Here is a 13575-nt window from a genome sequence, read left to right as displayed (position 1 = left end):
TCCTATATAATAAAAGGCTAATATGCAAATCGACTGAACAGCGGAACAACTGGTCGCTATGACGTGCACTGACCACCAGGGGGAGCTTCCCCTGGTGGTCAGTGCGCTCCCACAGGGGAGCACCGCTCAGCCAGAAGACAGCTCATGGCTGGTAAATGCAGCAGTGGTGGCAGGAACCTCTCTTGCCTCCGCGGCAGAGCTAGGGATGTATGACTGACAGCTTAGGCCCACTCTCCACAGGGAGCTGGACATCCTCCAAGGGCTCCCGGACTGCGAGAGGGCACAGGCTGGGCTGAGGGACCCACCCCCCTCACAAGTGCACGAATTTTGTGCACTGGGCCTCTAGTATATTATAAAAGCCTAAGCGACCGAACGACCAAAGAACCGAACGACCATTTGACCGGTTGCTATGATGCGCACTGACCACCAGAGGGCAGATGCTCAATGCAGAAGCTGCCCTGTGGTGGTCAGTGCATTACCATAGCAGGTGCACCGCTCAGCTGACTGACAGGCACCAGACACAGGGCTCACGGCTGGCGAGCACAGCTGTGGCAGCGTGAGCCTCTCCTGCCTCTGTGGCAGCACGCTACCTAGCAGTGGCCACATCAGGTGCAGCAGGGCCGGGATGAGCAGGAGCGGCAGGGTGCCTGGCCATCTGCCACTTTGTGCACTACTACATCCCTTGGGATGTTGGACTCCCAATTTCGGCCTGATCCCCACAGGCCAGACCAAACCTTTTGGTGCTTACTATTATCAGGCATTTTATAAGATTTTCTCTTATGCTCATGGCTGGTAAATGCAGCAGTGGTGGCAGGAACCTCTCCTGCCTCCGCGGCAGAGCTAGGGATGTATGACTGACAGCTTAGGCCCACTCTCCACAGGGAGCTGGACATCCCCCAAGGGCTCCTGGACTGCGAGAGGGCACAGGCTGGGCTGAGGGACCCACCCCCCTCACAAGTGCACGAATTTTGTGCACTGGGCCTCTAGTATATTATAAAAGCCTAAGCGACCGAACGACCAAAGAACCGAACGACCATTTGACCGGTTGCTATGATGCGCACTGACCACCAGAGGGCAGATGCTCAATGCAGAAGCTGCCCTGTGGTGGTCAGTGCATTACCATAGCAGGTGCACCGCTCAGCTGACTGACAGGCACCAGACACAGGGCTCACGGCTGGCGAGCACAGCTGTGGCAGCGTGAGCCTCTCCTGCCTCTGTGGCAGCACGCTACCTAGCAGTGGCCACATCAGGTGCAGCAGGGCCGGGATGAGCAGGAGCGGCAGGGTGCCTGGCCATCTGCCACTTTGTGCACTACTACATCCCTTGGGATGTTGGACTCCCAATTTCGGCCTGATCCCCACAGGCCAGACCAAACCTTTTGGTGCTTACTATTATCAGGCATTTTATAAGATTTTTTCTTATAATCTACACAACAACCTCTGAGACAGTCTCCATTAATGAAAAAAAACACTGAGATTCAGAGAGGTTAAGTGACTGGCTCTGGCCTACATAAGGAAATTCGCTAAAGTCGTTTGCAATTATAGCAAGAGGCTATTAGAGAAGTAAACACAGAAAACCAAGCTATACCTAGCCAGCAGCTCCCACTGGAAAATACCAGTTGGTGGGAGGGCCATAAGAACAGTTACATTCTGAAAATAACAGAGAACCACGGGTATAAATTAGGGCCAGTGACTACCAAGTAGTATCTCTATACATGCCTGAACGCTCAATGCAGGAGCTGCCCCGTGGTGGTCAGTGCGTTACCATAGCGGGTGCACCGCTCAGCTGACTGACAGGCACCAGACACTGGGCTCACGGCTGGTGAGCACAGCTGTGGCAGTGTGAGCCTCTCCTGCCTCTGTGGCAGCATGCTACCTAGCAGCAGTCACATCAGGCGCAGCAGGGCTGGGATGAGTGGGAGCGGCAGGATGCCTGACCGTCTGCCACTTTGTGCACTCCTACATCCCTTGGGATGTTGGACTCCCAATTTCGGCCTGATCCCCACAGGCCAGACCAAACCTTTTGGTGCTTACTATTATCAGGCATTTTATAAGATTTTTTCTTATAATCTACACAACAACCTCTGAGACAGTCTCCATTAATGAAAAAAAACACTGAGATTCAGAGAGGTTAAGTGACTGGCTCTGGCCTACATAAGGAAATTCGCTAAAGTCGTTTGCAATTATAGCAAGAGGCTATTAGAGAAGTAAACACAGAAAACCAAGCTATACCTAGCCAGCAGCTCCCACTGGAAAATACCAGTTGGTGGGAGGGCCATAAGAACAGTTACATTCTGAAAATAACAGAGAACCACGGGTATAAATTAGGGCCAGTGACTACCAAGTAGTATCTCTATACATGCCTGGGTCTTTTAGATGTGATTGGCCAATGGAAGACAATTCTATTGAGAAAGCTAAGTACTTAAGAACGACTTTCTACATTTAAAAAGTATACTTATGAAATTGTGTATGTGTGTCCTAAATCTTACTCCCCTGGTATAAATGTAAGACTTAATGTATTTAGAAATTTGTGAAATTTCAAAACATTTGTCCTAATTGCCTTTATGTATTTACACATGGTTTGTTTACTTCAATAGAAGTTTTGAGGTAGCATCCAATACCATTTACTAATGGCTCCTGTCAAGGAAGATGTTTCTATGTTACCATTAATCTTACAATATAAATTCATCAAGTTAATTATAGAAGGCAAAGGTACAAAAGGAAAAATGAGTCTTATATTGGCTGCACTGGCTCTGGCCTACATAAGGAAATTCGCTAAAGTCGTTTGCAATTATAGTAAGAGGCTATTAGAGAAGTAAACACAGAAAACCAAGCTATACCTAGCCAGCAGCTCCCCCTGGAAAATACCAGTTCGTGGGAGGGCCATAAGAACAGTTACATTCTGATAATAACAGAGAACCACGGGTATAAATTAGGGTCAGTGACTACCAAGTAGTATCTCTATACATGCCTGGGTCTTTTAGATGTGATTGGCCAATGGAAGACAATTCTATTGAGAAAGCTAAGTACTTAAGAACGACTTTCTACATTTAAAAAGTATACTTATGAAATTGTGTATGTGTGTTCTAAATCTTACTCCCTTGGTATAAATGTAAGACTTAAAGTTCATTATAGAAGGCAAAGGTACAAAAAGAAAAATGAGTCTTATATTGGCTGTAACCTGGTAAGACTCATTGCAGAAAAGACACACAAAGAGAAATGAACAGTATAGTATGGCTATTACAAAGGAAACAACTTTCAGCCCAAAAGGCAGGGTACATGTGTACAGTTGGCTTCTTCTTGGCTCTCTTACCTGATAAAAGCCATAGATGTTGTGAAGTTCTCTGTGCTCCCAGTTGCCATGATGAATGGCATTCTTCTGCATGGTTTGCTCTGGCCCTCTAAAGACCGAGGGTTCATTCATGTCATTCCATATGTAGAGGATGTCAGTAGATCCCTAGGAAAGAAATCTTGGTCAAGGTACTACTTCTACAGAGTATGTTAATATGACAGCTGCTCCTACTCCTCTTTCCTACTCCATTTCACATTTAAAAAGTATACTTATGAAATTGTGTATGTGTGTTCTAAATCTTACTCCCTTGGTATAAATGTAAGACTTAAAGTTCATTATAGAAGGCAAAGGTACAAAAAGAAAAATGAGTCTTATATTGGCTGTAACCTGGTAAGACTCATTGCAGAAAAGACACACAAAGAGAAATGAACAGTATAGTATGGCTGTTACAAAGGAAACAACTTTCAGCCCAAAAGGCAGGGTACATGGGTACAGTTGGCTTCTTCTTGGCTCTCTTACCTGATAAAAGCCATAGATGTTGTGAAGTTCTCTGTGCTCCCAGTTGCCATGATGAATGGCATTCTTCTGCATGGTTTGCTCTGGCCCTCTAAAGACCGAGGGTTCATTCATGTCATTCCATATGTAGAGGATGTCAGTAGATCCCTAGGAAAGAAATCTTGGTCAAGGTACTACTTCTACAGAGTATGTTAATATGACAGCTGCTCCTACTCCTCTTTCCTACTCCATTTCATTATTATTCATTATGTTTATTATCTGTGCTCTGTCCTCAGCTCCACTGCTAGAATAAAAAGCTCTACTGGGCAGGGAGATCATTGATATATCCCAAACACTTGAACCATAGAAGGTTTTCAATAAGTATTTGTTGATGAATGAAAGAATGCTGTGCTTTATTGTCTGTGAAATACATATTGCCCAGCAAGTCTACTCCTAGGTCTATCTGGAGAACCCCCACAGGAAAGGCAGTTACCATGATGAATGGCATTCTTCTGCATGGTTTGCTCTGGCCCTCTAAAGACCGAGGGTTCATTCATGTCATTCCATATGTAAAGGATGTCAGTAGATCCCTAGGAAAGAAATCTTGGTCAAGGTACTACTTCTATAGTGAGTATGTTAATATGACAGCTGCTCCTATTCCTCTTTCCTACTCCATTTCATTTATTATTCATTATGTTTATTATCTGTGCTCTGTCCTCAGCTCTACTGCTAGAATAAAAAGCTCTACTGGGCAGGGAGTTCATTGATATATCCCAAACACTTGAACCATGGAAGGTTTTCAATAAGTATTTGTTGATGAATGAAAGAATGCTGTGCTTTATTGTCTGTGAAAGACATATTGCCCAGCAAGTCTACGCCTAGGTCTATCTGGAGAACCCCCACAGGAAAGGTTGTGAATGATCACAATTAAGCTCTATATCATCCATCATCTGCTACAACTCTTAACTCAGAGAAGGGCAATTGTAGTTGTACATGATAAAATTCTGCTTTTCCTCTAATACTTTGAAAAATTTGACAGTTACGATGCCTTCTTGTTAGTATGATCTATAGTTTATATTCTACATACAACTAGTCAATATAGAGTGAGAAGGGGCTATTGAGTCATCTAGTCATGGTCTTACAATCTCTTTATAGAATCCCTGGTCTCTCAGCATTTGACTTGATAGCTACAGTGACAAGGAATCCCTCAGGCAGCTCATTCCATTATTTTATGAATGGTAACATTCTCTCACAGGGTCTAGCTTGATTTCTGGGATACCACAGAATATATCTGTTGCCTCACCCACATGACAGTCTTCCAAATGCCTAACGGAGGCTTATATGTTTTCTTTTGACTTTTTACCTTTATTTCTAAATGTGTATGTCTATAAGCAAGGCTATATGGTTTGCAATATTTAACTACCTTGACTCTTCTTCTTTAGCACCCTCTAGGGCAAGGTTGGCAATATTTTTCTGGAAAGAGCCAGTTCTTTAATGTAAGACTTAAAGTTCATTATAGAAGGCAAAGGTACAAAAAGAAAAATGAGTCTTATATTGGCTGTAACCTGGTAAGACTCATTGCAGAAAAGACACACAAAGAGAAATGAACAGTATAGTATGGCTATTACAAAGGAAACAACTTTCAGCCCAAAAGGCAGGGTACATGTGTACAGTTGGCTTCTTCTTGGCTCTCTTACCTGATAAAAGCCATAGATGTTGTGAAGTTCTCTGTGCTCCCAGTTACCATGATGAATGGCATTCTTCTGCATGGTTTGCTCTGGCCCTCTAAAGACCGAGGGTTCATTCATGTCATTCCATATGTAAAGGATGTCAGTAGATCCCTAGGAAAGAAATCTTGGTCAAGGTACTACTTCTATAGTGAGTATGTTAATATGACAGCTGCTCCTATTCCTCTTTCCTACTCCATTTCATTTATTATTCATTATGTTTATTATCTGTGCTCTGTCCTCAGCTCTACTGCTAGAATAAAAAGCTCTACTGGGCAGGGAGTTCATTGATATATCCCAAACACTTGAACCATGGAAGGTTTTCAATAAGTATTTGTTGATGAATGAAAGAATGCTGTGCTTTATTGTCTGTGAAAGACATATTGCCCAGCAAGTCTACGCCTAGGTCTATCTGGAGAACCCCCACAGGAAAGGTTGTGAATGATCACAATTAAGCTCTATATCATCCATCATCTGCTACAACTCTTAACTCAGAGAAGGGCAATTGTAGTTGTACATGATAAAATTCTGCTTTTCCTCTAATACTTTGAAAAATTTGACAGTTAAGATGCCTTCTTGTTAGTATGATCTATAGTTTATATTCTACATACAACTAGTCAATATAGAGTGAGAAGGGGCTATTGAGTCATCTAATCATGGTCTTACAATCTCTTTATAGAATCCCTGGTCTCTCAGCATTTGACTTGATAGCTACAGTGACAAGGAGTCCCTCAGGCAGCTCATCCCATTATTTTATGAATGGTAACATTCTCTCACAGGGTCTAGCTTGATTTCTGGGATACCACAGAATACATCTGTTGCCTCACCCACATGACAGTCTTTCAAATGCCTAAAGGAGGCTTATGTGTTTTCTTTTGACTCTTTACCTTTATTTCTAAATGTGTATGTCTATGAACAAGGCTATATGGTTTTCAATATTTAACTACCTTGACTCTTCTTCTTTAGCACCCTCTAGGGCAAGGTTGGCAATATTTTTCTGGAAAGAGCCAGTTCTTTAACTTTGTGGGCCATAAGATCTCTTTTTCAGTAACTCAACTCTGCTTTGGTAATGTGAAAGCCGTAGACAACAGGGAAATGAATGAGCATGTGGCTCAAGTGTTGTTCATACTGCTCTTAGTTATTTTCTGTGTCCTAATACATGATGCTCAGAAACTAGCATTGAGTGGTTAAGAGCTGGGTTTGGAACAAACAGAACTGAGTTCAAATCTTGGGTCTGCCACTTACTAGATGGGTGAACTTAGCAGGTTTTTAAATTTGTTTATGTCTCAATTTCCTCATCTGTGGGAATAGAGTTATAGTTCTAACTTCAGAGGGTTATTGTGAAGATAAAAATGGCATATGCACAGAAAGTGTTTAGCACACTGCTTGGCACATAGAAAATACTCAAATTTATATTAGACATCATTATCATCATCACAATTGGTTGAAAACAGTTCTCTAGATGTGGCCTCTCCTGTTTTCTCAGTGGATTTTATAAGATTTAGGAATCAATTTATTATTATACCTTACTTTTAATGACATACTTTGCAAGATATTTCCACATATATCATCACCTTTAAATAATAGTTATAAAATGCTATTTTATATAAAGTATATAGTAATTTGAAAATGTAATACATCTCTATAATTAAGTACTTTGATATATTGTAATAGAGGTCAAAATCATAGCTTTTTGCATTTAATAATACACATGGCATCTCTCCCAGCACCACCAAAGTCTGTAATGTGATTCCACCCTTCCCTTTTCATACAAGCATTATTTATTAGGGGCTACTCAATGAAGCAGTATAATTCTATTCAATCACTTCTTTTCATTCTTTCATCATTTCAAGTAACTAGGAAAGAGCAAGTGAATAAAAACTTACCTGATAAACAGAAAAAGCAAAAAGACCTGAATACCACTCTCTGACCTTGGGGTTGGTGAAATCCAGGTAAGAGGAGAGACCTGTAGAGTTACAAGAGAAGACAGCCTGTTAGGAACAGTGGTCCTCATGGTAAGATGTGTTGTAAGGAGGACTATCAGATGTGAAAGCTCGGTAGTCAATGGGCATCAAACATAAAAGTCAGCTGATACAGAGGCATGGTCTGGCGAGAAGCGAATGAAGGTAATGCTGGACTCCAGTGACAATCTACTAGACCTTTCAACCCAGGGGCATGCCAATGAACAAGTATCAAGGTGGAGCCTGTCCTTCACTGAAATAGCCTAAAGGATGGCAATTAGTCTGTAGTGACCCGCCTGTCCTTAAAAAGAACAGAGAAGTGTTCATCACTGATAAAAGGGGGAAATTCCTGGGTTTTCTCTACCGTGCAAGGAGTTATGATAGAGTGCTATGCTGTGATAGAGTAGTGATTTGCTCAAGGAGCCTCTACCAAGGCTTTAAACTAATAATTTCTGAAAGGAATTGTCCAGAGTTGCCAGAGGCAGCTGAGGTCACTCACAAAAGTCTGGAAGTCAAAAGGTTGGGCTAACAGGGCAAAGACAAATGGCAGGGGGAGAGACTGCAGGGCCCTTTTTCTTTTAAAAAAATGTATTTTTTATTGATTTCAGAGAGGAAGAGGGAGAGAAAGAGATAGAAACATCAATGATGAGAGAGAATCATTGCTGGGCAGCTTCCTGCATGCCCCCCTGTTGGGGATCAAGCCTGAAACCCAGGCATGTGTCCTGACTGGGAATCGAACCATGACCTCCTGGTTCATAGTTCTATGCTCAACCAATGAGCCATACCAGCCAGGTGGCTCTTTTTCTTTCTTTCTCTTTGTCTCCTTTTCTCATTCCTTGGCTTTTCATTTTCATTTGCTTAGAGAAATAGCATGCCAGAGGTTTGCTTATTTTTTATTCACCCATTGACTGATAAATGGATACAATGTACACTCTACCAGTATTATGAAAGATATAAAAGACAGTAATACCATTTCTTAGAGGAGCTTAAAATGTAGCAAAAGATATCTACAAGGAATAAAAACAGTGGCCCTAACTGGTTTGGCTCAATGGATAGAGCGTTGGACTGCGGACTCAAGGGTCCCAGGTTCGATTCCCCAGTGGGGAGTGTGTAGGAGGCAGCTGATCGATGTTTCTCTCTCATCGATGTTTCTAACTCTCTATCCCTCTCCCTTCCTCTCTGTAAAAAATCAATAAAATATATTAAAAAAAAAGAACAGTGGCTATGAAACCTTCATTAGTTGAGATGAAACAAGGTAAATAAGTGTATAAAGTAATATCTCACCTGGCCAACATATCCCTTCAAAGTCTCCCCCTTCATGATTCCTCACAAAGTAGCCCTGTTCTTTGGCCATAGCGTACACTGAGTAGTCAGGATCAATCTTGATATGCGGGTCACTGATGACCACAAGCTATCAGGAGGACATAAAGGTTTGAAGATCTCATCAGTTTCACATGAGCCATATATTCATTTATATGTTTTCATCATAGTTCTTGGGTTCAAATTTTACTCAGAAACAACTACTACTAGCATTGAAGTATTCTATGTGCTTACAGAAATATAGATTGATGTCAAAACTAGGCCATTGCTCTTTTATAGTTACTGCTGCTTAATCAATAAATTTTTAAAAAATAGCATTGAGCTTCTTCTATCTGTCTGCGGTGCTGGGTGCTATACATAAAAGAGTAAATAGGCAAGGTCTCTGCTTCCTAGACATGTAGAAGCTAACATAACACTGACAAAAGCAAACATTAAAGAAAATAGGAGAACAGCATGTTAAAAACCCAAAGGTTTAGGCATATTGAGGAAGTAAGTCTGAGAAAAGCTGTGATCACAGCTGTGTCCCTACCACCTCTAACACCATTCTTTTGTTTGGTTGTTTGCTTGTGTGTTTTTTGTTTTGTTAGTTCTCACCTGAAGATATTTTCCATTGATTTTTAGAGTGGAAGAGAGAGGGAAAGACAGAGAGAAACATCGATGTGAGAGAAACACGATTGGTTACCTCCTCACGCGCCCCGACCAGGGCCCGGGCCAGGGAGGAGTCTGCAGATCGATGTGAGAGAAACACATCGATTGGTTACCTCCTCACGAGCCCCGACCAGGGCCCGGGCCAGGGAGGAGTCTGCAATCAAGGTATGTGCCCTTGACCAGAATCAAACCCAGGACCCTTTGGTCCACAGGCCGATGCTCTATCCACTGCGCCAAACCAGCTAGGGCTCTAACACCCATTCTTTATACCTAGTCTCGAACCTCAAAACCATTTTATTTAGCTAGAACAACCTTCTAATCATCCTTCCTCATATCTATTTAAATCTGTTATACATACTGAAGTTTAATTTTCCAGTGCTATTACCACCTCTACCCTTGCATTATATACTTTCCAGTGTCCTTTTCCTTCCCATTTTCTGTTTTAGTTCTTTCCTTGGCCAGATTGACAGGAGGAATCCATCAGGGAGGCATGCAGGAAAAATGGAGTAATAAAAAAATCAACTCTGTTTTTCATGGACTGTTAAGAGCTTTCAAGCCCACCACTCCCCCTGACCTTTCTTCCTACATCTGTGCCTGCCGACAAAGAAAGTCCTGATGCTCCCTGCTTTGGTGCCAGCAGAAAGTTCAAGCTACACAAGCCCTGGCACGTGCACAGGGATCTTCACCCCAGTCTAACTCTCTAATCATGGTAAAAGCTGAGCTGGTCTCCTTCCCAGCTCTCTCAGGACCATTTCAAATGAGCTTGGGAGCCAGCCTTACTCCCCCCCAGAATGCCTTACAATGTGACTAATTAATATTTTAAAATTATGTATTATTTTTTAAACTTTATTTTTATTTGTCGACACTATTACAGATATCCCCATTACCTGACCTTCTTCCTTTGCCCACCTCCACCCAGCCCCTGCCTCTTTCCCTCTGGCCATCAACACACTGTTGTCTGTGTCTATGGGTTATCAATATATGTTCTTTGGCTAATTAATCTTGGTACCTGTGTGATGTCATCAATCTTGACATCAGAACCAAATTTCTTTTTTTTTTTATTTAATTAAATCTTTAATCAGTTCATTCTGTACATCAGATTATTTATTCACTTGGTTCTTAGATTCACTTGTTGATAGATGCATGTTTGTTGTTCACAATTTGTATCTTTACCTTTTTCTTCTTCCTCTTCTTAAAGGATACCTTTCAGCATTTCGTATAATACTGGTTTAGTGGTGATGAACTCCTTTAGCTTTTCCTTATCTGTGAAGCTCTTTATCTGACCTTCAATTCTGAATGATAGCTTTGCTGGATAAAGTATTCTTGGTTGTAGGTTCTTGGTATTCAGCACTTTGAATATTTCTTGCCATTCCCTTCTGGCCTGCCAAGTTTCTGTTGAGAAATCAGCTGACAGTCGTATGGGTATTCCCTTGTAGGTAATTGAGTCTCTTTCTCTTGCTGCTTTTAAGATTCTCTCTTTGTCTTTTGCTCTTGGCATTTTAATTATGATGTGTCTTGGTGTGGTCCTCTTTGGATTCCTTTTGTTTGGGGTTCTCTGCGCTTCTTGGACCTGTAAGTCCATTTCTTTCACCAGGTGGGGGAAGTTTTCTGCCATTATTTCTTCAAATAGGTTTTCAATATCTTGCTGTCTCTCATCTTCTGGCACCCCTATTATTCTGATGTTGGTACGCTTGAAGCTGTCCCAGAGGCTCCTTACACTATCTTCGTATTTTCGGATTCTTTTTTCATTTTGCTTTTCCGGTTGGGTGTTTTTTGCTTCTTCGCATTTCAAATCTTTGGCTTGATTCTTGCGCTCCTCTGGTCTGCTATTGGGTGTCTGTATAATATTCTTTATTTCAGTCCGTGTATGCTTAATTTCTAGTTGGTTCTTTATCATAGCATCGAGGGTCTCATTAGTTTTCGTGACTCTCTCCTCAAGTTTATTGACAGCTTCTAGCACATTTTTGCAAGCCCTCAAAATTGCGATTTTTAGCTCTATATCCTCCATTTCTGTCATGTTTTTTTGTCTCCGCATTTTTTATGCTTTCTTGGTGCACCCCCTAGTGGTCTTTGTGCGCAGTCTTGTTCTAGTTGAGCCTTGATTGTTGTAGTTAATACTAGAGGGATTTGACCACCAGGCCGACTGGCTGTGTGAATCAGCTGTGTCTGCCGCGGAAAACTTCTGTCCTCTGGGGAGGTGCTAATCTAGCCTTTGCCTGAGGCGATCTGGCAAATGGCTCTGCGCAGGGCTTGGGCGGGGCGGGCTCAACAGGGCGGGCGGAGGGAGCGGTAATGGCCCCTCTCAGTCCCGTTCCCAGAGGCTCTGCTTCTCAGAACCCCCGGAACCGCTGCAAACCTCGGAGGGAAAGCTGCCTTCCAACTGATGCCAGACACTCCCGCTTCTCCCGTTTGGGTCCGAGTCCCCAGCGATTCGCCCGTATCTGGAGCTCAGAGTCTGAGACTCCCCCCTGACCGAAAACGACAACCGCGCTCTCAGCCACCAGCCCGCTTTGCGCGCGCACCTCCGCACCTGAGTTTTTTCCACACTGCGCCTCCTCTGAGCCTCGGTGTGCTGTTATTTTTCCTTCTAGTTGAAGAGTCTCTCCTCAGCCAGCCTTCCTGCGGTTCTGGGTGATGTCCGTTCCGTCTTTTAGTTGTATTTTTGAAGTGGTTGTTTGCGGCAGCAGTCTGCGGTGTTTACCTATGCCGCCATCTTGGTCTCTCCTCACACAAAGCCCAGAACCAAATTTCGCATGGGCAGGGGGATCCATCACACTACTACACGGGTGGCCATAACTGGCCTGAATGCTAGGCCCCTTCATCCTTATGGAGACCTAGACAACTAACATAGGGATGGATGGTGTTGCCACCTTTTCACCATTACTTTTCTGTTATCACAGTTTCAAAATGCATTTGAAGGTACTATTTTCATGGCCGTTTTAAAAATCAGATAGTTCTCCACTTATGTATCAAATCAAGTTTTAAAATGTGCTTGTCACTAAAAGGTTCAGAAACGTTGGTTCATTTTACCTTGCGTTTTTTGTTTCGGAGCAGCTCCTGCATCCTTTTGGGGTTGGGGAATTTTTTCTTGTCCCAGGTGAAGTACCTTTTGCCCTCGGTGTGCTCTATGTCCAGCCACATGACATCATAAGGAATGTCATGTTTGTCAAATCCTGTATCCACTGCTTTTACATCCTGCTCATCTTCATAGTTCCAGCGGCACTGGTGGTACCCCAAGGAGAAGAGAGGGGGCATGGCTTGTGTGCCTAGAAGAGGACAATAACAACTGAGCCAACTACCACCACAATAATTCTATATTTGTTAAAACATTTTCTAAACGCCGACAGGATCCAAGCTTGGTAGTTAGACTCCCACTTCTAGGAATACATCCTAAGAAACCCAAAACACCAGAAAGAATGCATGCACCCCTACGTTCATAGCAGAATGTATTCCCTTCTTATTTCCATAGCACTAGGCTGATGCCTTTAACATAGCACTTACACCTCAGAGCACAGCAGTTCGTTTACATGCCTGCCTCTTCAGTCAAATTGTTACAGAAACTCTGCAGCCATTAAGCAACAACTTTCCATTACCTATTTCATCCTCCAGCCCTTGGTAACTGCTAATTTACTTTCTGTCTCTATAAACTTGTCTATTGTAGGTATTTCTTATAAGTGGAATCATATATTTGTCCTTTTGTGTCTGGCTTATTTCATTTTGCATAATTTTTTCAAGGTTCATCCATGTTGCAAGTATCAGAACTTCATTCCTTATTATGGCTGACTAATATTCCATTTTATGTATATACTAGTGGCCTGGTGCATGAAATTCGTGCACATTAAAAGGGAATTAATTAGAGGAACTATTTTAATATTACTATTTGCCCTTTCTCTATAATAGAAGTGTCAGAGATAAAAGAAAATTAGTAAAATGTATATGAAAATAATATATAAATTAATTAATAAACTGGGCAGGGATGCATGCAGGCATCACCACATCCTAGGCCGGGGACACAGGCAGGCAGTGTCACGTCCCTGGCCAGGGACGCAGGCAGGCAGCTTCACCTCAGCACTGGGTGGGGACACACGCAGGCAGCGCCATGTCCCAGGTCAGGGACGCACGCAGGCAGCTTC

General features: G+C 42.6%; 1 protein-coding gene across 4 annotated transcripts in view; it reads right to left on the bottom strand.

Moving 5' to 3' along the window:
* GANC (glucosidase, alpha; neutral C) overlaps positions 1-13575 on the bottom strand; it is a 76225-nt gene that overhangs the window by 29129 nt on the left and 33521 nt on the right. For all 4 annotated transcript variants that reach the window (XM_005860296.2, XM_005860293.2, XM_005860297.2 and 1 more), the window contains 4 exons: positions 12473-12708; positions 8759-8885; positions 7400-7479; positions 5484-5627 (listed from right to left, as the gene is read on the bottom strand). In XM_005860296.2, coding sequence (XP_005860358.1) covers positions 5484-5627; positions 7400-7479; positions 8759-8885; positions 12473-12708 — 587 coding nt within the window. The remainder of the gene's footprint in view (positions 1-5483; positions 5628-7399; positions 7480-8758; positions 8886-12472; positions 12709-13575) is intronic.

This window comes from Myotis brandtii, unplaced genomic scaffold (genome assembly GCF_000412655.1).
Source record: "Myotis brandtii unplaced genomic scaffold, ASM41265v1 scaffold133, whole genome shotgun sequence".
NCBI classification, from domain to species: Eukaryota; Metazoa; Chordata; class Mammalia; order Chiroptera; family Vespertilionidae; genus Myotis; species Myotis brandtii.
Note: the sequence above shows the minus strand (reverse complement) of the source record. Positions and strands in the feature narration are given on the sequence as shown.